The sequence below is a fragment of the Nycticebus coucang genome, chromosome 3 (assembly GCF_027406575.1).
Source record: "Nycticebus coucang isolate mNycCou1 chromosome 3, mNycCou1.pri, whole genome shotgun sequence".
NCBI classification, from domain to species: Eukaryota; Metazoa; Chordata; class Mammalia; order Primates; family Lorisidae; genus Nycticebus; species Nycticebus coucang.
Genome location: NC_069782.1, coordinates 18376393 through 18397628, shown reverse-complemented (window position 1 = coordinate 18397628; position 21236 = coordinate 18376393). Strand labels below are relative to the sequence as shown.

General features: G+C 38.9%; 1 protein-coding gene across 4 annotated transcripts; it reads right to left on the bottom strand.

The window, feature by feature from the left end:
• Positions 1–3097: 3097 nt before the first annotated feature.
• Positions 3098–20122, bottom strand: NFYB (nuclear transcription factor Y subunit beta). Of its 4 annotated transcripts, none has more exons than XM_053585167.1 (8): positions 20009–20122; positions 17377–17461; positions 10405–10498; positions 8653–8783; positions 7098–7295; positions 5651–5732; positions 4595–4674; positions 3098–3654 (listed from the first exon to the last, which is right to left on the bottom strand). In XM_053585167.1, exons 2-8 carry the CDS (start codon positions 17380–17382, stop codon positions 3622–3624), a joined length of 624 nt encoding a protein of 207 aa, XP_053441142.1. In that variant the 5' UTR covers positions 17383–17461; positions 20009–20122; the 3' UTR covers positions 3098–3621. The 4 variants fall into 4 exon arrangements, with proteins under 4 accessions (XP_053441142.1, XP_053441141.1, XP_053441143.1 ...); XM_053585166.1 differs by lacking the exon at positions 20009–20122 and adding an exon at positions 19280–19412; XM_053585168.1 differs by lacking the exon at positions 20009–20122 and adding an exon at positions 19114–19270.
• Positions 20123–21236: the final 1114 nt, after the last annotated feature.

Sequence of the window (21236 nt, the reverse complement as noted above, 5' to 3'; positions counted from 1 at the left end):
AGAAACCACAAATTAAAACTGAGTATTTTGCAGACAATCTAGTATAGCTCCTTGAAAAACAAAGTCAGGGTGGTTCCATCTTTTACTCATGAGCATATTATATGATAAACTTAATGAGTTTATGGTTAATATACACAAATTTTTAACTTACATAAATTAACATATTTGCCTAATTCAGGGAGACCAACGACATACATTTAAAATACACTAGGTTTTTAGTATAGATTTTACCACATATTGCTTATTTGTGTGACCTCACATGTATTTTACCACACATTGTCTTTTTGGGGATAAGCGGTTAGATATAAAGAGAAAAAATATTTTTGAAAAAATCTTGCATGGCAAGATTTCATTCTTGGCAAGTGGAAAAACTATTTCATTTTTCATGCCTAATTGCTACTACTGTAGAATCCTCTTAGTTGGGCCCTCAAAACTACATTCCATTAGAATTATTAAAGGTAACTAGTTTTTCCTTTAACCTACTAAGGCAATCCAGAAAACAAGCAATAAGGTGTGGTTTTGAAGAAAGGGAAACACTGCATAGATATTACAATGTAGGAAGAAAAGAAATACAAATAGTTTCAAACACCATGGTATCAAAGTCTAGGACATTAGGAAGGTAGCATTTTAAAAAACAATCCTCTCTAGACTAAAGCATCTCCAGTATGAGGTAGTAAGGGGACACACAGAACTTACTAAAATCCCTTCTTCTACCTACGACTTCGTCACTAAGACCCATTTCTCTCGCTCATAAAAGCAGTATTTATGAAATTATAAAAACACGTTTCGGTTAACATAGGAGCTTGCACACTTCTGAAATATTAGCAGAGAAAATGTGACATTCAATTAAATGCAATATGGGCCAGGACACCAATACCAACTCTCACATGAAAAAACAATGTTATGTCCCTGATATGTGCAGAATGTCCATTTTCTTGCCTGTCAAGAGTATGAAGTCCATGAAACCCAAAGGTGACCCGATGTTACTTAGTGTAAGGTGTTAGTAAGTACTACTAGTAAATTATTAAATTTAGAAACTGCTTTGGTATATACTAATCTAAATTTTAAAGTTGTCCAATTCCTTTTATATCTTGACTTTATTCAAACATAACCAAATTGTTAAATGGATTTTAGAGGAGGAATCTGATAACCAAAGACCAAGTGCTTTTAGTAGTTATACAGTTACTGCCTTGATCAAATAGAAGATATTTCAAAAATATACCATATGTTAAGTATCAAAAGTTTTAAAATTTTGCATTTCTGATAAATAGCAATTCTTTTAAGAATTTAAGAAGACAATCATGGATGTACAAGATTCAGTGGTTTTTTTTATAACTGAAAAGATGTAAATAGTCAAAATGCAATAGAGGATTAAATAAATTATGATTCAGTCATACAACAGAGTAATAAACCAATAAAAATGATGCAGAAGACTGTGTGTGACCTGGAAAAGATGTTCCAAATATGTTAAGTGAAAAAAGCAGGTTACAAAACAGTATGCACAATATGAGCCCATTTTTTATAAAAATATACATATTTAGCAAAGTAAAAGGACAAATGATATATATCAAAATATTAACATTAGTTATTGCAACACAGTAGGATGATTGTTGATTTTGCTTAACTACTCCCACCCCTGGTTTTCCTATTTGAATCTTCTTTTTTTTGAGACAGTCTTACTATGTCAGCCTCAGTAGAGTACTAGGGCGTCACAGCTCACAGCAACCTCAAACTCTTGGGTGTAAGCGATTCTCTTGCCTCAGCCTCCCAAGTAGCTGGGACTACAGGTGCCCACCACAATGCCCAGCTATTTTTTGGTTGTACTTGTCATTGTTATTTGGCAGGCCCAGGCTGGATTTGAACCCGGCAGCTCTGGTGTACATGGCTGGCACCCTAGCCACTGAGCTACAGCACTGAGCCCCTATTTGAATTTTCTATAATGAAAATTATTATTATTTTTTTTTTATAGAGACAGAGTCTCACTTTATCGCCCTCAGTTGAGTGCCATGGTGTCACAGCTCACAGCAACCTCCAACTCCTAGGCTTAGGTGATTCTCTTGCCTCGGCCTCCTCAGTAGCTGGGACTCCAGGTGCCCACCACAACGCCTGGCTATTTTTTTTTGTTGTTGTTGTTACATTTTCGCTGGGGCCAGGTTCAAACCTTCCACCCTCAGTATATGGGGCTGGCGCCCTACTGAAGATTGAGCCACATGCGCCACCCTGAAGATTATTTTTTAAATGAAGAACAGGAAGGGAGGGAATTACTAACTTCAGATTAGTCCAAATATGCCACCAAAGGCTCCTTCTGGCAAAAATAAATGTTTTTTTGTTCAGCCTGTATCTGGGAAATTGCTTCTACCTTACAAATTTGAGTGTCTTTCCAAGATTTACATTCACTCAAGCTCTCTTTTAGGCAAAATGTAAAATAGAAATGTTGATAATTAAAACTTAAAAAAACCCTCTAGTTAATTAAAACCAAAAAGCATAGACAAGAAAATACACATTTTCACTTTCAAAAAGAAGCAACCCAAGTACATATTACTAAATTATACAAAATACATTATCTAAATTTAGTTTATTGCAAAGATCAAGACAGCACACTAAGAGTAGGGGCTTCTGTGTTAGCCCGTTCCAAGCACTCACTCTGTCCTGAATCTCATTCACTCATCCATCCCAAGGTCTGACACACGAGGATGTCCAATGTCTCTTGACTCCTATAGTTAAATAGGAAACTTAACATTTCAATTAAAAAGGTAAAATGAGGACATTTACTATCAGACTATAAAATTCTCTCCTGAAAGAGGATACTATAGTACTTGAGACATGTTTTGAAAAAAATCATATGCCAAATGAAAAGGGCACCATTTCAAGAGCACTGAGAGTACACTGAATCTAAGTGAATTCCAACACTCATTAATAATGTAACTCAAAAACAAATCTAGTCTTAACAAAAGCTCCAATAACTAAAACTACATTAACAGGCACAATGGACAGTGTAAACACTGTTAATGGGCACCAAGTTTAATAGGGTAGACAATATTTGCTTCTGCATTCACACTTATTACATTTTTTTAAATGGTGCTGCTTAAGCTATTAATGTTTTACTGAAAAAAATTTTTAATAAATATGGCAAATCCTAAAACCCTAGTTAGATTATCATGCAAGATACATAACCAAGACAGACTCAAATTTTTAATAAAGGCAACTTGCATTCAAAATGAACTCTACCCTTATATTTTATTAAAAGGGCAAACATCATGAATTAACCCAGCTGCTTACTTGAATTACAAAAGTAACATGATTCAATATGAAAATAAGAAACTGTCTACAAATCTCTGACAGTAATAAATTGCAATATACAATGCATACAGGAGTCATACAGAGCAACAAACTCTTGTATAAAACAAAAATATTTTAATACCTTTAAAATCCAATTTTTTCTTTAAAATTATTCATGAAAAAGATTCTCAAGTCAGAATTAACACCTCAATTAGTCAAGCATCAGGAAGCTACATTACAGCTATTAATGTACAAAGAGACATCTTTTCTTTTCCTTCTGATGTCTCTGCTCCAGAATCACAGATTCTCGCTCCTCTACATTTTCCATTCCATTTCTTCAGATCATGAAAATTGAATTTGTTGAACACCAGAAATCTAAGGTTAGAAAATTAAAATGGAGAATTAAAGAAAAAAATTGGTTAAAAGTAACATATGCAGGTTATAAACATTCACTGAATAAAAACAAAAGACGAAGAGTAACCCTGCTTCCCCTTGCAGAGCTCCAATCCCTCTACCCAAGGAGCTACTTTTTAAGAATGTCAATTTTTCTACCACCCTTTACGTAGTATTAACGTGTATATAAGTTTAACAATGAAAAGACTACTATATACAGTTATATAGTATTTTGAGAAAATACAATTTTTAATAATCTTATCAGGTCCTTAATAATGATGTGTTGAAATTATGAGGTCTGACGACTAAATTTGCAAACTTATCCTACAAAAAGTGCTACATAACCTCACTGCTGAATATACTACAGTAACATTTAAAGTACTCCCCTTGGGAAGCTATGCACCAGTGCTGGCACCTAGTCCACCCTTCAAAACAATTTTGGAACTCTTTTTCTGAAATCACCCATCAGAGCTGTCATCCTACGAGGTCTTACAATTAAGTTCATGAACTTGCCACGTGCACCTACGTTGGCAGCACTGTACAAACAACTCGTTAAGTTTTCATAACTTTGATATATCAGTGTCTTACAACTGCGTTTTGTGTCCACACGTGGTGGTGTCTTGCTGAGGGGTAGTCATTATTGCTGTTTTTCTGTGCTGTTTGACAACAGCTTTGATGGTCATTCCAGACAAAGAGTTCCAAAACTGCTTTGAAGGGTAGGCTAGGTGTTGGCATCAGTGCATAGCTTTGCAAGGGGAGTACTTTGAAGGTGACCATAGTAATATTCAGAAATGAGATATGTAGCACTTATTCTAGGATAAGTCTGCAAACTTAATTGTCAGATCTCATAACTACCTGTGATAAAAATCACTGGATATAATAAATTTTTAAAACAGTTTAAAATACAAAGATGATACAGTACCTGTTGATATGATGTTGTGTAAACCATAACATTTTGTTGCTGACCATCTGTGGCTATTAAGCCAGCTGGTAACTGGTTAGCTAAAGACAAAACAAAGTTAAAGCAAGAAAAAGACCTACATCTACTTTCTTGGGCTGGACCTTAACATTGTGCTATTACATTACAATGAGATTTCATTATAAGTCTGCTACTTATTAATAATATGAAACTTGGGCAAAAATCACAACCTCCTACTTTCCATTTTTTAAAAAGTTCTCTAAACACATTTTTTAGATTACATTTTCCAACCTTCTGAATCTTCAATATCTGTAAAGTGTACTTCAGCTAATTGCTTGTGTATAAAGCTGCAAAAAAAGAAACCTTGAGTTCAAATTTATTTAAATTACAAGATTTTATATTACAAACTACAATTCTCAATGTTCCTCCTATCTCACGTGAATCTTCACCAGAAAGTAGGAGCTATGGAAATTAGAATTATTTGTGAAAGGTTATAATGTCTGTGGAATTAAAATGTTTTATACTTTTCACTGACTTCATATATAAGGGTGTGAACGAATAAGAACTATTTCAAAATACTGCTGAACTTCCATAATTGACCACTTCCCTAAATTAACCTAATTTTCAAAGACTGGACATGCTCCACATGTATGTATCAGCACAGTGGGCCTAGTTCCTTATGTTGACCACCTCTGTATGTTGACCTGTTTGTTACAGTCCCTTGGATGGCCAACTTAACAGAAGTTACCCTGCAAATGCTATGTCAGGCTGGGTATGGTGGCTCCCGCCTGTAATTCTAGCACCCTGGGAGGCTGAGGCAGGAGGATCAATTGCTTGAGTTTAGGAGTTTGAGGTTGCAGTGAACTATCATCATATGATCATACCACTGTACTGTACCCAGAGTGACAGAGCAAGACTGTCTCAAAAAAATTAAATTAAAATAAAATAATAAAATAAAATAGTGCTATGTCAAAGACTAAAGTGCTGATATTCCAAAAATACCACTACAGACATTGAGTGTGAATCACTGCTAACAATCCATACAAATTGTGTACATACTAAATGCCTCTTCTGTGAGTTCTTCACTTAGTCCATCCGTAGCTGTAACTGCTCCACCAATTCCCTTCTCTCCTTTCATAGCCTGGGGAAGAAAAACAAAACAAAAAACAAATATAAAAGACCCCAAAATCGTTGATATTCAAATGAAATTGTCTTCCAAATGAGAATACTTAATTACTTATTGCCTAAAATTAGGAGCTTCTATTATTATAAACACTAAAACAAAGTATTTATTAACACTTCTGGTTAATTGCATTTGGCAAAGCTTTCAAAATGCTTTTTATATAAGCAGTAATCATTATAAGACAGTGTTAGTAATGACCTAGAAAACCTAACGTATTTATGATAAAAATAAATTTTTCTTACTCCATACCCCATTAAAGGGCTATGAGAACTCTACTTACAAATGAAGAAGCCTGAAAAATACTGTGAATATTCAGCTTATGAATTTCCTACAAGTGATTCAAGTCAACAACAAAGTATATATATTGGCTCTTGGCCAACTGAGCGGAATTGTAGCAGCAGGTTGAGAGTTTTAAATTACAATTTGAACTAATTACCCCTAAGGTTCTGTCCACTCTAAGTTCTATGATACTGAAAATTTGGAAGTGTGAACAATTTACACATCTCTTCCTACTTCAATTATTCCATACAGGTATCACTAATTTAATGAGATTCTAACACTGAAGATATTAAGAATATATTCTGAAAGCAATGTGACTCTGACACCCAAGCTGGAGAATGAAAGTAAATATGCGGATCTCAATTCATTTTCGCAAAGTTCATAGTCATAGGTAAAGATAAACCTAATAGGAAGTGCAGAAAAATTCAATAATAAGAAAAGGATATAGTTATAACTTCTTTTTATTATCTCAAAAGCCCCAAGGTTAGCCATGCTACCTCTTTTAAACAACAGTAACAGCAATTAGTAACATTGTTGAGTGAACATTATTTACTTAGTACTCTCAATTCTGTGACATAGGTACTAATGGCCTCACTTTAGGGATGAAGAAACCAAGGTCTAGGGCAGCCCCCGTGGCTCAAAGGGGTGGGGCACTGGCCCCATATGCCAGAGGTGGCAAGTTCAAACCCAGCCCCGGCCAAAAACTGCAAAAAAAAAAAAAAAAAAAAGAAAAAGAAACCAAGGTCTAAAGCACTTAAACAATCTGCTCAAGGTCACAGAGTCTGCATGTAGTAGGAGTGAGAGTCAGCTCCAGGGTCAGAGTTCATGCTCTTAAGCATTACATAACTATGCTGCATAGTTCTAAGTTAGTAAAAAGCAAAGGAAGAAAGGAAGGACAAACTAAGCAGTGTAAGTAATTAAATTCTTCTGAGAAATGTGGCATTATTCACAACAAAATGAATTTTTTAAATAATATATTTAAAAAGTTAAAGTGAACAGTAGATCTTATTTTCTTAAAAGCATAATGGTAGACCTTTTATTTACCTCTCTGAATTTCTGAAGGTATAATTTCAGAGGTTCCACATAACTGTCGAAGCCTAAGGTAGACATGGCAAAGAGAATATCCTCCCCATTGATTGTTTTCCGTTTCTCTTGATGGCATCTTTCACTTGCTTCCGATGTTATAAAGCTGATGAACTCACTCACACACTCTTGAACACATTCTTTGGCATCTTTTGCAATCTGGAGAGTAAAACCACAGGCAAATAGTAAATTTGCAGTGAATATAGCCATCACCTTCCTAACAACCTGCACAAATAAAAGGCTATTCAGAAGAACACATCTTTCAGTTTGTGGCTGTTAATCTTTAATCTCCGCAATGTATGCTAATAACATTAACACAATGTTTACTATCAAAATTCCAGCTCTCAGAGTCGGAATAAAACTGAACGCATGAGAGAGAAGCCTTGACAACTATTCACAGAAATGAATATAATTTCAATATGAAAGAGCAATCACTAGACATTCCTGCCACCACAGACAAAATGAAAACTCTCCCTAATCAAGTCCCACGATCTAGTTTACACACTGTAGGAAGTAAGTAAGAGTGGCATAAATGCAGTCAAGCCACAAAGTATACTGTGAACCACACATATAGTTTACATTTTCTAGGAGCCATGTTAGAAAAAAGAAACAAGTAAAATTAATTTTAATAATACATTCTACTAAATCAAATATATCCATTATCATTTAAACACAGAATTAAGTTTAAAATGAGATACTTGAATTCTTTTCTTTGTACTAAACCTTCAAAATCTAGTGTTTTATATTTACAGTACATCTCAGCTCACACCAGCCACGTGTCGAGTATCTACAGCACATGTGCCTAGAGGCTACAGAATGGGGTAGTGCAGGCCTTAGCCTATGTAAAGAAATAATCAGCAATTGTACTTTTTCCCCTTAAAACATGAGGAAGGTTTTTCAAATTGGAACTTCAGGCTTAGTGTTGTATTTTAATAGTATCTTGATCTGCAAGCCTTGTTACTTTCATCAGTACTTTTGTGGCTATAATAACAGAGAGAACACTATGCCATATAAAATTAAAAGGTGTGAATTTTAATTCAGACCAAGTAATGGAGTAGTGACAAGTAGTTTTCAAAAGTTGTTCTAAGAAGACAAAGCTACCTAAAAAAAAAAAATTCAGACCAGTTGAAATATGTATTACTATTTATTATGTAAAAATAGCTATTTCCAAACAGCAAGATTTTTTTTTTTTTGAAAATCCTTACCACACCTGTAGCAGTCCAATGACTTAAATTTGCCTCAACATTATAGAAATTACAACTTCGTATGCCCAAACTTCATCGTTCTGATGATGTACCTACTTTTAAAAAGATTCTTAATTCTATTTTATGGGCTTCTGATAAATAGAGGACGGGGACAGGAAAGAACTGAAAATGAAACACTATTCAGTCATTGTATACATAGAAATGAAAAGAAATACTTGATTTACTGAAAGGCTGAATGACAGAAACCATGTGTATTCACACAGTTTTACATTTCCGCACCAAAAAATCTAGATGTCTCCCCTCTATGTTACCTTTCCCGTTTGAGGTATGGCATTTTTCATTATCCTAGCCACATTTGCGATCGGAAGGTATATATCTTGTTCTCTGAAACTTTCTTTTGAACCATTTGTGTCTTCATGATCATTCATGCTGTCCTCAGTATCTAAAGAAATAAAAGTATTCAGGTTTAAAGATTCTCGTGATTTTTATTTCAAGATAGAAAAGACTACCCAAAATGATCTAGAATTAACAACCCTTCTGGTTCCCTTCTAATCCTTCTTAGGGATTAAGATAAAAATTCTTTTCACAATTTTCACAGGGCCAGAACTAAACTTACTCATTAATTTCAAATTCACTGTCTAGTATTCTTTTATCTTCAATTATGCCTTCTAAAATCCTACCTATCCATTCTCCAAAAAGCTTAGATAAAAATCTCCAGAGTACCTTCAAAAGTGACCTTTCCTTTCCTAAAATTCCGTTTCCCCGAAAATAAGACAGCGTCTTATTTTAAGGTGTGCTCCCAAAGATGCGCTAGGTCTTATATTTTCTGTAAGTAGGCCTTATTTTCGGAGGATGTCTTATTTTTGGGGAAACAGGGTACTACAAGAGCTTCTCTCTGCCTTGGCTCTGACACATCTTATGACTTTTGTTAATTCTCATTTCCCCTATTAGATTTTTGCTACTTGATGCTCCCAATCAGCTCTAGGGATAGCACCTTCCACAGAGCAGGTGTTCACAAGTGTTTATTGCATGACTCAGCTATAAAACTTACTTACAGATGGCAACCAATGATTCCTGGCATATTGCTAGATTAAGAGGTTGTATGTTTATCCAAAGCCAAGTCTATATCAACTTGTGCATGTAAAAACAGAAAACTTGAAAAGATTTATATAAACTTATTTATATAAATTTCTATACAGAATGGAAAAACTGGAATATTACTGACCTAGTTGGATTACTTATATAGTAACTAGTTTTTAGACAAAGCTATAGCAGAAATACAACTATTGTTACAAAAAGTGAATTTTCAAATTTTATTTAGATATAACTGAAGCGTGTGAAGTATCAATAACTTCCTTTTATGACTAAATGCAGTTATTTTATCAGTCAACTTCCCACTTTATAAATACAAAATAAATAGGCAAGGCACTTAAATTGACTCAATTTACATTTTTATTTGTTTAAAATGATGTTATCAAAACTAATTTACTTGAATATCATTTTAGGATTAAATAATTAATCCCCCCTCAGTTGCCTTCTAAAAAATATAACTCAATTTTCTAGATTTTACACATCAAAATGCCACAAAAATAACTTATTTCTGATAGGCCAACACAATACTGCCATTCTAATACCCGAAATAGTTCAAAATTAATACCAAATGAAAAACAAAATTAATTCTGTACATAGGTATGAGAAATGTAACACCTAGCTATTTAACTCACCCTCTAAAGAACTATTTTATTTATTGTATCAACTGATAAAGACATTCTCATATTTAGTACTTAAATAGGAAATCGGTAACAAATTTTAAAAGAAACTGCAAATTTTTAAAAAACATACTTTATAGTCAAGTTCTTTTCTAGGAGTCGCCGTTCTTTTGAATACTATTTCTAATAAAAGTGACATGGTATGCTTTTTTAGACATTTTTACTAAACTTTGTCACAAAATTGCTGACAAATTCTATGAAGACAAAAGTAACCTGGAACACTGTATTAATAAAGTTTTCACTTTCTTACTTGTTTTCTACTTGTGAATTTGGTTCTAACTGTGGCCTTCTTACCATCATGAGGCTGTATAACGTAATGACTTCCTCCAATATAATCTGCAGAGATTCCTAGTTGAGAAGCATCTGTTGTAGAACTGTCACCATCCATCTGTAAGAAAAAACAGCTGTTTGGTACTCTTCAATAAAAGTTGTACTTACAAATAATAGATTCAATGCTCACAAACTGTCAGGGGATGAGTCAATTACATTTCTCATAGCCTTAGCCTACTAAAAGAAAACATTTATATTTCTTGATTTGGAAACTTTTCCATAATTTGCCAACTATTCAAGATTTCCTTATCCATCTTCCATAAGTGCAAAGCATAAGAACAACAGGGAAACAAAATAAGGAAGTGAATTTAAAACATATGCCTTTCGGGCTGCGTAATCTTCAAATAAAGTACAAACAAGCAATGCTGCCTTACAACCAAATTTATCCCTAGAATGACAAAGCCAAAATCACTTAGTTAACTCAGGTACAATGGCATGTGCCTCCCAGCTACTTGGGAGGCTGAGTCAGGAGAATCACTTGAACTCAGCGGTCTGAGACAGGCCTGGGCAACACAGCAAGACCCTTTCTCTAAAAAAATAAAAAAATCAGCTTAGAAGTCAAATGAAAATCACTTATACTCATCGCTTTCAGCTCTCCAACTAAAGCCTGATTTTCCTATACAAACTCTTTTGCTTCTAATCAAATTTCCTTTGCTATCTCATATTAGTTCCAAAATAGATGATGTCTCTGTTCAAACTGTTGCTTGGTGTAAGAAGCAGTTTGCAGATCCCCATACAATTGTGTACCCATGCAACCCAAAGTACATGCTTGTGTTTTGAATGGGCTCACTCCTCTGATTCTAATCAAAGGCTAATTTTCTCTCCCCCCTACCCCTCAAACTTTTAGATTCTTTAAAGAAAAATGGGGGGCCAGGGAGATTGAGGATCTGCATATAAAGATAGGAAAATTCTAACCACAGACAACAGAATTAAAATGACTATTTTCAAAGAAGTCTGCCCAATTCATTTTGCTTAGAACTAAAGTAATTTTGAGGGAAAATTTAGAAAAAACTAAATTGGTTCCATTCAGTTTCACCAATAAAGCAGATCCTGGAATGCTTTCTGCTTTGCAAATATGACTCTTCAAAACAACAGGGACTATCTGTGCATTAAAAATTTTAAATGCACAGCCTAAGCAAAAGTGAGACCCTCCCCTCAGTCTCTATTAAAAACAGAAAAACTAGCCAGGCATTGTATTGTGGCAGGCACCTGTAGTCTGTAGTACCAGCTACTCAGGAGGTTAAGGCAAGAGGATTATTTAAGCCCAAGGCAAGAGTTTGAAGTTGCTGTTAGCTATGACACCATGGCACTCTACCCAGGGCGACAGAGAGACTCTGTCTCAAAAAAAAAAAAAAAATTATCTGGATAAAAATTATAGAAAAAATTAAGCATGATTCATACATACTTTCATGCTGAACGAAGAGGCACTTGATCCTTTATTAAAATGCAAGACTCACACAAACCTAATGTTATTAATTGCAAAAATTTAGTCCTTGTATAACATGTTCTTCCCCATGTTGGATTTTTATCTCACATTCAAATACTGGGATAGTTTCCAAGTCTTCAATAACATGGCATTTCTTTCCTGTATCTGTTGACTACTGTGTCTAATTTAACTGTAGGTAAGGATACATTTCCATAACTTATAATTGTTTTAATGGAGGTAGAAAACAAAATTCATATACCTTTAATAGTCTGTGAAAGCACAGGATATTTGTTACTTTTAAGTAGCCTATAGAGGTAAACAACAAAGTCAGTAACCTGATCCTGACTCTTCCTTATCCCTTGAAAACATGCATCTCTGCCAGTCATTTCTGTGTAAAATGCAAATAACACCACCTCTTTCTCATGTTAAACTAACATAAATGAACATGAAACACTGCCCAAATATGAAATGCTATTTGATCCTAAAATACTAACAAGATACCAGGAGATTAGCCGTTAATGGGCACAATGATGAATTTACCAGCCATGAAAGAATGATCAATTAGGACAGCTGGGAGGTGACTGCTTGTTACAATGACCTAAGGAAGATCCAGGTGCAGGAGCAGGACCAAGCTGGTTGTTTCCAAACCTACAAATGGAAACAAAGCTTTTTCGGGGTTGAGAGGGGAGGCACTAACAGAAATTTATTTCTAAATGAAATGTCCACAGGATACCAAGTCTTTTAAAATTAGCTGATGAGCAGGACACTGTTCAAATAACCAGGTGGGTCTGGGAGATGAATTAATTTCTAAATATAACACAGAAGTATTAAAGGCAAAAAGTTTAAATCATAGTCTCTTGTCATGCACTGGAATTAGCAGGAGGATTACCATCTGGACTAAGAGCATTAACCTCTCTAAACCTCAGTCTCATAAATATGAAGATAAAATTATTTCATAGAGTTGCTGGAATTAAATAAAGACCACAAAGCCCCTGAGGACAGTGTTTGGCACGTCCTTAAAGAGGGCCTGCACATCATCTAACTGCATGTGTCTCTGGTTTCTGAAGTGTGAGCACGTGTCATTTCACACCGTCTGTCTTCCTCTCCCCTTTCTACCACTAAAATCCCATTCTGGATTTTCATCCCAGTGTCCTGTATCTTTCTAGAATCTTTCTGATATATCTCATTCTGCAATCTAAAAACTAATGTTCCCTTCTTTGAAGTTCCATGGCACTTAGAACCTGTCACTCAATAAAGAAGCCTACTCTCCTACCTATAAGGAATGACAGAAAAAAACTTGCTAGATACACCCTAGATGTAAAACCGCCTATAAAAATTTACAAACTAGATCGCAGATTGTAAGTAAGCCAGCCAACAAATATTTACTGAGGGAATAATTAATATTTATCATGGCCATGCTGTGTGCTGGTCACACAGCTGTCAAAGCACACACGAGGTCTGTGAAGACAAATGTTATGTAACCTAAGGGGGCAGGCTGAGGGGCTGGGGAGCATAGCCTCTTAGTTCTTCCAGGGCGCAGGCTCTGGAATTGAATCCCTTAGTTTGAATTCCCTACTACTTACTGACCATGACACCTTGAGCAAGTTGGATGAGGACAGGGCTCCTGTATAAGAGCAGTTATAAAGGTTAAGAGATAATCCAGATGGACAGTAGTGTACAATGGGAGCACTCAATACATGTTTAGTGTATATGGCTATTAAATAATTACAAATAATTAACTCATTGCTACTGCCAAGTATTAAGAAAAATCAAGATGTTTTGTTACATGCTATGTGAGCTTATTCTAAAAGGGACTTCACTAGTCTAGAGGGTCAAGGGAGGCTGTCTTAGGAAATGACATAATGAGACAGAATAACAGAAATCAGTGGTGCAAAAAAAGGTGGGAAAAGAATGTTCTAGGCCGAGAAAAACAATACAGTACTGGTGGATTGGAAGAAGCTAAGTAGGGGCTAGATCAAGCAGTGTCTTATAAACAAGAGCAAACCAAAGAGGAATTTTAAGCAGAAGATCTTTTTTAGAAGATCATTCTGACTATTGTTCAACTATGGAAAATGGGCTAGAAGGGAGCAGGAACAGAGCAGAGGACGAGTGAGGACTATACTGCTGCAGTTAGGGCAGGAACTGAAGCACAATCATCACTCCAGCATCAGGTCCAGGGTGACAGTGCTGGAGATGTAGAGAGACAGAGCAAGTGGAGAGCTTTGTGGTCAGTAACACCATCAGGACCCAGTGAGTAACTGAAAAGAAGGCTGGAAAGAGACGGCTGTCACTGCAGAGAACCGGAGAGGAAAGAAGCCCTGGGCAGAGCAGAGTCTAGCTGATGGCACCCCTACGTCCAGGTGTGGCACTTACAGGCCTGGCATGACAAAAGAAAGGCTGAAGGGTTACATTTTATGGGCAAGGAAGAAGGAGGAAGAGCATTAGGATAACGACAAGACAATGGGTAAAATGATAAACCCTTAGATCCAAGGGAATCAATAAATATGGACAAAGAGTAGCCATATACCATAAAATTAACTTCAGTGACTATCTGAATTATTTAGTTGAACTGACAGTACTGTTCTCTAAAATATTATATGAAGTAAATGGTCAGCTGGCTAAGCTGATAAATTTTTATTCTTAGGTAGCAGTGTTTAAATTATGTTAATAACCTATTGTACAAATATGATTAAGTGTTCTCTTTAATGTTTACTTTTATTGAAAATTTTCTAAATACCTCATGTAGGCCAGATGCAGTGGCTCACGCCTATAATTTTAGCACTGACAGGCTGAGACAGGCAGATTGCCTGAGCTCAGGAGTTCAAGACCAGCCCGAGCAAAGCCAAGCGGGACCCCTGTCCCTACACACAGAAAAACTGTGGCAAGTACCTATACTTCCGGCTACCTGGGAGGCTGAGATGGGAGGATCACTTGAGCATAAGAGTTTGAGGTTGCTGTGAGCTATGACACCACAGCACTCTATACAGGGCGACAGAATGAGACTCTTGACTCTAAATAAATGAATAAATAAATAACTCACGCAATGCTCACAACCCTGTGAAGCAGGTGAGAAAATTGAAGTATATGAAATTAATGATTTGCCCAAGGAGACACAGTAAAGGGGATTAAATCCAAAGTCTCAGATGCCAAGTAATTTGCAGTATTCATTCCCAACAGTTTTTCCTATATAAGCCTAAATCAGTGGTTCTCAACCCTCCCAATGTCGCAATGTATTTTCATTGTTACAAAGGGGTCACGACCTACAGGTTGAGACCCTCTGGCCTAAATCTTTAATTTGCCCGCATTAGAGTCTAAGTCAATTGGTTACATGTTGAAAAGAAGCTTCTCATACAAAGACAGTATTTGTGAAATAGTTAAGAAACACACTCTGGACAGTGGTTAGGAGCACAGGTTCTTGGGAATGACTGCCTGGGTTTGAAGCTTGGTACCACATTTACTAGCTGTATCTTTGAACAGGTTACTTTGAACAGGTTACTTACCATCCTCTTTTCTTCATTTTTAAAATGGGGTTGCTCTGGAATGTTATTATATAAAAAGCACCTAGTAAAGTGTAGGATACACAGTAGAATTCAATAAATGTAACCTAATGTTATTACTATCCCTTCAAATACAGTCTTCATTCTTGTGAAAGAGTTTTCTTTCTCTCGTAATTTACCCTTTTACTTTTTGCTGGATCACATTTCTTTTACCTCTTTGAGGATAAGAAATTAGACAAGGATTCCTCCTAATTGATCTTCACTCCTCCTTCCTAGCCTCTTTACTTTTCCTTAAACATGCTTAGTTTCCCTCCCTCAGATATACATGAAGATACATAAAATATTAATTCCGCCCCATCCTTGTCTAGCTACCATCCTCACCCTGACAGTCATTATACACCTCTACATTCCTTTTTTTTTTGCAGTTTTTGGCAAGGGCTGGGTTTGAACCCACCACCTCCGGCATATGGGGCTGGTGCCCTACCCCTTTGAGCCACAGGCGCCACCCGCACCTCTACATTCCTATTTCATCTCCCTGACAGGTGCTTTTTATCCCCAACACAGTAGCTGAACCACTCTTAAAGGCTGCCACCCATCAACTGTTCTTTGCAGTGCTGCCTACTACTGGCCCCAAATCTATGCCTGGAATTCTCTCCTCTCTTGATATCCACGGCAGTATTTTTTCCTGGTTTATTCCCCCCTTCTTCAACTGTTTCACCCAAGGTTATCATGTTCTCTTTCTTCCCTTACTCCCTCAATGAACTCACTAAATATCACTTCTGTGCTCATAAATCCCAAACCTACAACCAAGATCTTGCCTGCCACTCAAGCAACCCATCCCTGTACAACACGTCTAATATCCATCCCTGTAAATTTAAGAAATTAGGAAATGAAACTCACCTTCCTTTCCAACTGCGGCAATTCTATTAAGAATAATACTACCCTTCTACCACTCTGCCAGGCTAAATACACCAGCATCATCTTAAATTCTTCTAATTCCTTTAAGGTCTACCTGACCTGTTATATCCTTCAGAATATCTCCTGGATATGCCTTCCCTTTCCTACTTCCAGTCAATTACTGGAAGTAACTAACCCACCTGAACACACTGTTTGATGACTAATCTCACTGCAACACTGTTTCTATAACTCTTGAACCTATTCCTAAAGGTGACTAATGGCCTCCTACATCAAATCAAGGCCTCACTTTTATGGCTTTACGTGACCAGATCCCCCACATAATCTAATTCAACTTGTTTCATATTCTTCTCCATCTTCAAGGCTAATAAAAATCTTAGTGCTATAATGTACCTTATTTTGGGATCATCAAATGTAGTTTTTCATTTTAGGAGTGAAGCAAGCACACAGCTCTAAGGAGTTATGATGCCCAGGGTCACATCAGTATACACAGCAGTAGCAGAGCCAGAACTAACTATGCAGATGGGCCAAGCGGTATCTGTTACTACATTATCCAGTGAAATCTCCACTTAAACCACGCACCTCTACTCCCCATCCCCTCAACAGAAGTTACTCACACATTCCTGCCTCCAGCTTTTGCTTTCAGTGGTAACCTCTACCTACCCAAATCCCACCCATACTTTAATGCTCAGATAGAGGCCTATAGGCTCCCTCCATGACATTCCTTGCTACCCAGGCTCACTGCACCTCCTTCCCACCTCTACTGCACTTAGAGTCAGCCTCTTCCATTCACCGTCTTAACTGTCCCCTAAGGATTCCATCCAAGCAAAGCCCTACCAGATACACAGATAGCCCCTTAACAGCTGGGACAGGCTTTCTACTCTGCAGATTCAACAGCGCTTGGAGGCCCATGAGAAACATTTAATATATGCACATAACTGACAAGGAAGCAACAGGAATGAGCAGAGAGGTACTGTCTGTCCAGATTTGAAAGCATTCTTTCTATCAGGCATCGCTAATATAAACCAGTTATGATTTTGCTTCTAGCCAAGTACTGTCCAAATCTAATTAACAACCAAAATGGTAAAACATACTCACTGTCATGAAATACTGTCAGAATGGTGTTGTCAGTGTTGCTCAAGAACACTTCTAAAAATGTGTCCAATCTTTGCTCAATTTCAACCTAAAAGATAAACATCTATTAGTAGTAAACATGTATAACCTGTAGAGCTTTCTTTCCAGTAAAATTAAAGGGGGCATGTATAATTCTATCCACTGTTCTTAATCAATGGATGCATGGTATAAAATAATATAAAAGCAGGTACCCCAAAAAATATTTGTTGAATTGGAAGATTTACTTTTGACAACTTACAAAAAAAGTTAATTCTATGGAGAGGGAAATTGCTTTTCCAACATAACCCTGAGTTTAGTCATGTTCACCATAAATATGCATCATAATACACCAAATCCAGAGAGAGACCAAAGAATATAATGTGCAAGAGACTGAAAATGACACATCTAAATTACTTAAAATAGTGACACCCAAGATACAAATACACCACTCATCAACTTTTTTGGTGATGGTTTCCTTAATGGTCCAGAGTGAGATTTAAGCATTCTGTAGCTCAAAAGGGGGAAATATTTATCTCAGAATATGATGCTTGTAAACAGTCTCAGATTATACTAGAAAGAAGATACAGTCTGCCCAGAAAACATAAAAAGTAAAACCCCAACACAATCAAGACCCTTATTTTTCATTTTGAAGCACTACCATTCTGAACTAAAATTACATCTAAATAGCACTTTGGTCTCACTGTAAGGCATAAATAGCTGAATAAATTAGTATCAACTGCAATGTTACAACCTTCACTTCTCATCTGTTCTTTTCCTTTTTTCAAGTGAAGCAATTAAATGAGAGGACAGAAAGGGGAAGGACAAAACAAAAACACAACCTTTCAGTGTTAATTTTAAAGGAAGAATAAATACTGGTAATCCATTCAAACATGAAACCTAGTAAGCAGCAGGAAAAAAAAACTGTAGCCACTGAATTCAATTTTTAAAATGCTATTATAAAGGGCCAGGCAGCAAAGACTGCTTGACATCGGCTATAATATTAATATTCAAAGTCATTTCTAATTTATTTTCAAATGGTGTCCACTTTCAAAAAGTGCCCAGAAAAGTCCTTCTTTGTAGCTAGAAATGTTACTTTTTAAGGGTTTCTTTGGGAAAAAACCCTCAGAACACTTAAAATATAGAAGCTATATATATTTATGTATTTTGCTTGATTGGGGGAGTGCGGAGGAGTCACACCTCACCACATTCACTCACCCAAATAGTTGATTCAGTATATATTTAGATGCAGTACATTAAAGAGAAACACTATCGCTTCATATGGTATATATTTTCTTAAGGGCAGGTTATGATGTATGTAAAAATCTCAAGGGAATGCATACATCTGTTTAATGTTTGAAGAAATGCAAATTTGTATCCAAGAAAAGCAGTAGTCCCTTCCTCCACCCTCCATTCTTCGGCATCAACAACCAGAGTTTTACATCAATATACAGCGATCCTTAATTTAAGCTACAAGAGCAGTGCAGGGAGGGAATAATTGCCTTTTAAGGAATTTCGGTTAAACTTTGAATACTTAACAAATAAAATCCTTATTTGTTAATGCAACTGACATTCATCGGTTTACCTCATCACTTCATGTTGATTAGTTTCCACACTAAGAGAGCTGAAACCACCCCAGTGATTTGTGGCACGAACCTCACAACTATGGAACCCATGCGGGTTAGTGGGATGCCATTTTTTTTTAAAGGTCGCATGCTATCTAACCTTGTTTAAATTATCTCGTTAGAGTACTGTGGGTGAGATTACGATTTGTGGGTGCTCTATAATTCTTTGTTCTCGGAGACTATTATTCTTAAGGCCCTGGTTATCCTCCCGCCTCCAACCACGGATGATTAAAACCTTAGTCCAATCCCTAAGGCTTCCTTCCCACCTTCGGGGCAAGTCCAGGGACCGCAAGCCGCCAGACGGCTGCATTCTTTACGTGTAAACCAGACAGCGGGGAACCCAAAGCCATTCCTTCCTCCGGGGGACCTCGCTTCCTCCCCACGCAGGTGCCCCACGGCCCGGTCCGGCCGACCTGTCAGTCCCGCGAGTGCGGGGCGGGCGCCCCTGGCGCGCATCCCTCGATTCGCCCGGCCGACCCCGGCCCCGCGCCCAACGCCCGCCTCCCGCCGGGGGTGTGCGGGCAGACAAAGCGGCCGGGCCCCGCCACGGCCCCGCGGCAGGGGGTGCCCCGGGGACCTGCGCGGCGGCCGAGGGCGAGGGGGCACGGCTCGGGCCGCGTCCCCGGGGCCCCGGCCGGCTCCCCGCACAAAATGGAGCCGGCGCCCCGCAGCCCCTCCTCGGCCGCGGCCCGGAGCTCAACGGCGGCGAGCGGGAGGCGGCCTGGCCCGCGTCCCGCCGCTCCCTCGGCCCGGCGCACAAAGAGCCGCGCCGCGGCCCCGCGCCCGCTCCTCGGCCCGGCCCAGCCCGCAGCGGGAGCGGCCTCGCGGGCGCCGGCCCCGGCCCGGGCGAGAGGGCGGGCGGGTGGGAGGGAGGCGAGTGCCCCCGGCCGCGGCGGCGTTGGCGGCGGGGACGGCGCCGGGAGGAGACGGACATTTCATTCGAGCTAAAGTGGAGTCGGTTTAGGAGCGATCATTGGCCGAAGCGAGACACAAACCTCCAATGCAGCCCTGGTTGGCTCCCGTCTCCAATCGGCTGTTTGGTTGGACAGAAAATGGCTGCGAAGGAACCAGTCCCAGCGCGGAGCTCCGCTTCCAGCACTCGGCCTCCCCTCCCTCCGCCGCGGGCCGCTTCCCTCAGCGCGACACCCTCCCTCCGCACCGCCCGAGCACCCGCCCGCCGCGGCCACGCCCCGGGCCCGGCCCCGCCCCCGGACTCCGCCCCGTGGTCCGAGAACCAGAGGCTGAGGCTGCGGAGCGGCGGGGTCTGCAGCGGCTACGTTAGGCTGGCAGTGGGGCTCCATGCTCCGCGGTAGGTCCAGCGCCTGGCTCCGGAGAGGCTTCTAGGGTGAAGGTGACGGTCTACGGGCTTTCCTCTTAAGGGCCCGCGGTGTTTACACGGGCCTCTGCGAAGCGTGTGATTTCTCAGGTCTCCCTCCCTTTTTAATCCCCGCCTTCCCCACGTGGAATTGTCTTACCCGCGGTAGATCAACCTGCCTGCGCCTGGAAGGAGAAACCAAGGACAGAAGCCGTCGCTGGGGCGACACCCAAGCTACCCGGAGGGTCTCAGCGGCGGATACCTCTTGGAACCCCTTGGGCACGTGATTTCCTTTTGTTCTTGTTAACGTTGCCAGATGTACAACGCTCCCTCTCACTTGGTCACTGATCTCGGGTGTTAGTTTTTCAGATTTCAGCTAAAGATACAGCCCCTTCCTCTTTATGTTCAACAGGTTGGTGAGTCCAGCCAGCCTTCACTCTGAACTCCTAAACTTAAGATGCTGCTTTTTCTACCCACCTCCGCCCCCAACGTACTTGCAAGTTAACGAGTGGCTTTTCCCAACCAGGTGACATTTTGGCTACACGAATCCTTTGGCTCATTCGTGTAGAATGGCTCATTCTTTTCAAGTGTATCCAGGCTCCTTGGCTGTCTTTCCCGGACTGCAGTCCCAAGTCGAAGTTCCCTGGGCTGCGATGATCCCAGATGGGGGCGTTTTATTTACAGAGCTCCTACTGTTTCTCAGCGTATCTAAGCATTTGCAACAACTAGGGAAGCAAGGACAATGAAAGCCCCCAAACTGGCAAGATTAGTAAGTAGCAATGGCACTGTAGAATTAGACGAGCTGTTTGGAATTCCAGCTCCCCTTCCACACACCAGCCTCGCCCCAGCTCCTTTCATCTTTGAAATCTCGCATCTTCAGAGGATTTCCCTGACTCTCCCTCTAAAGT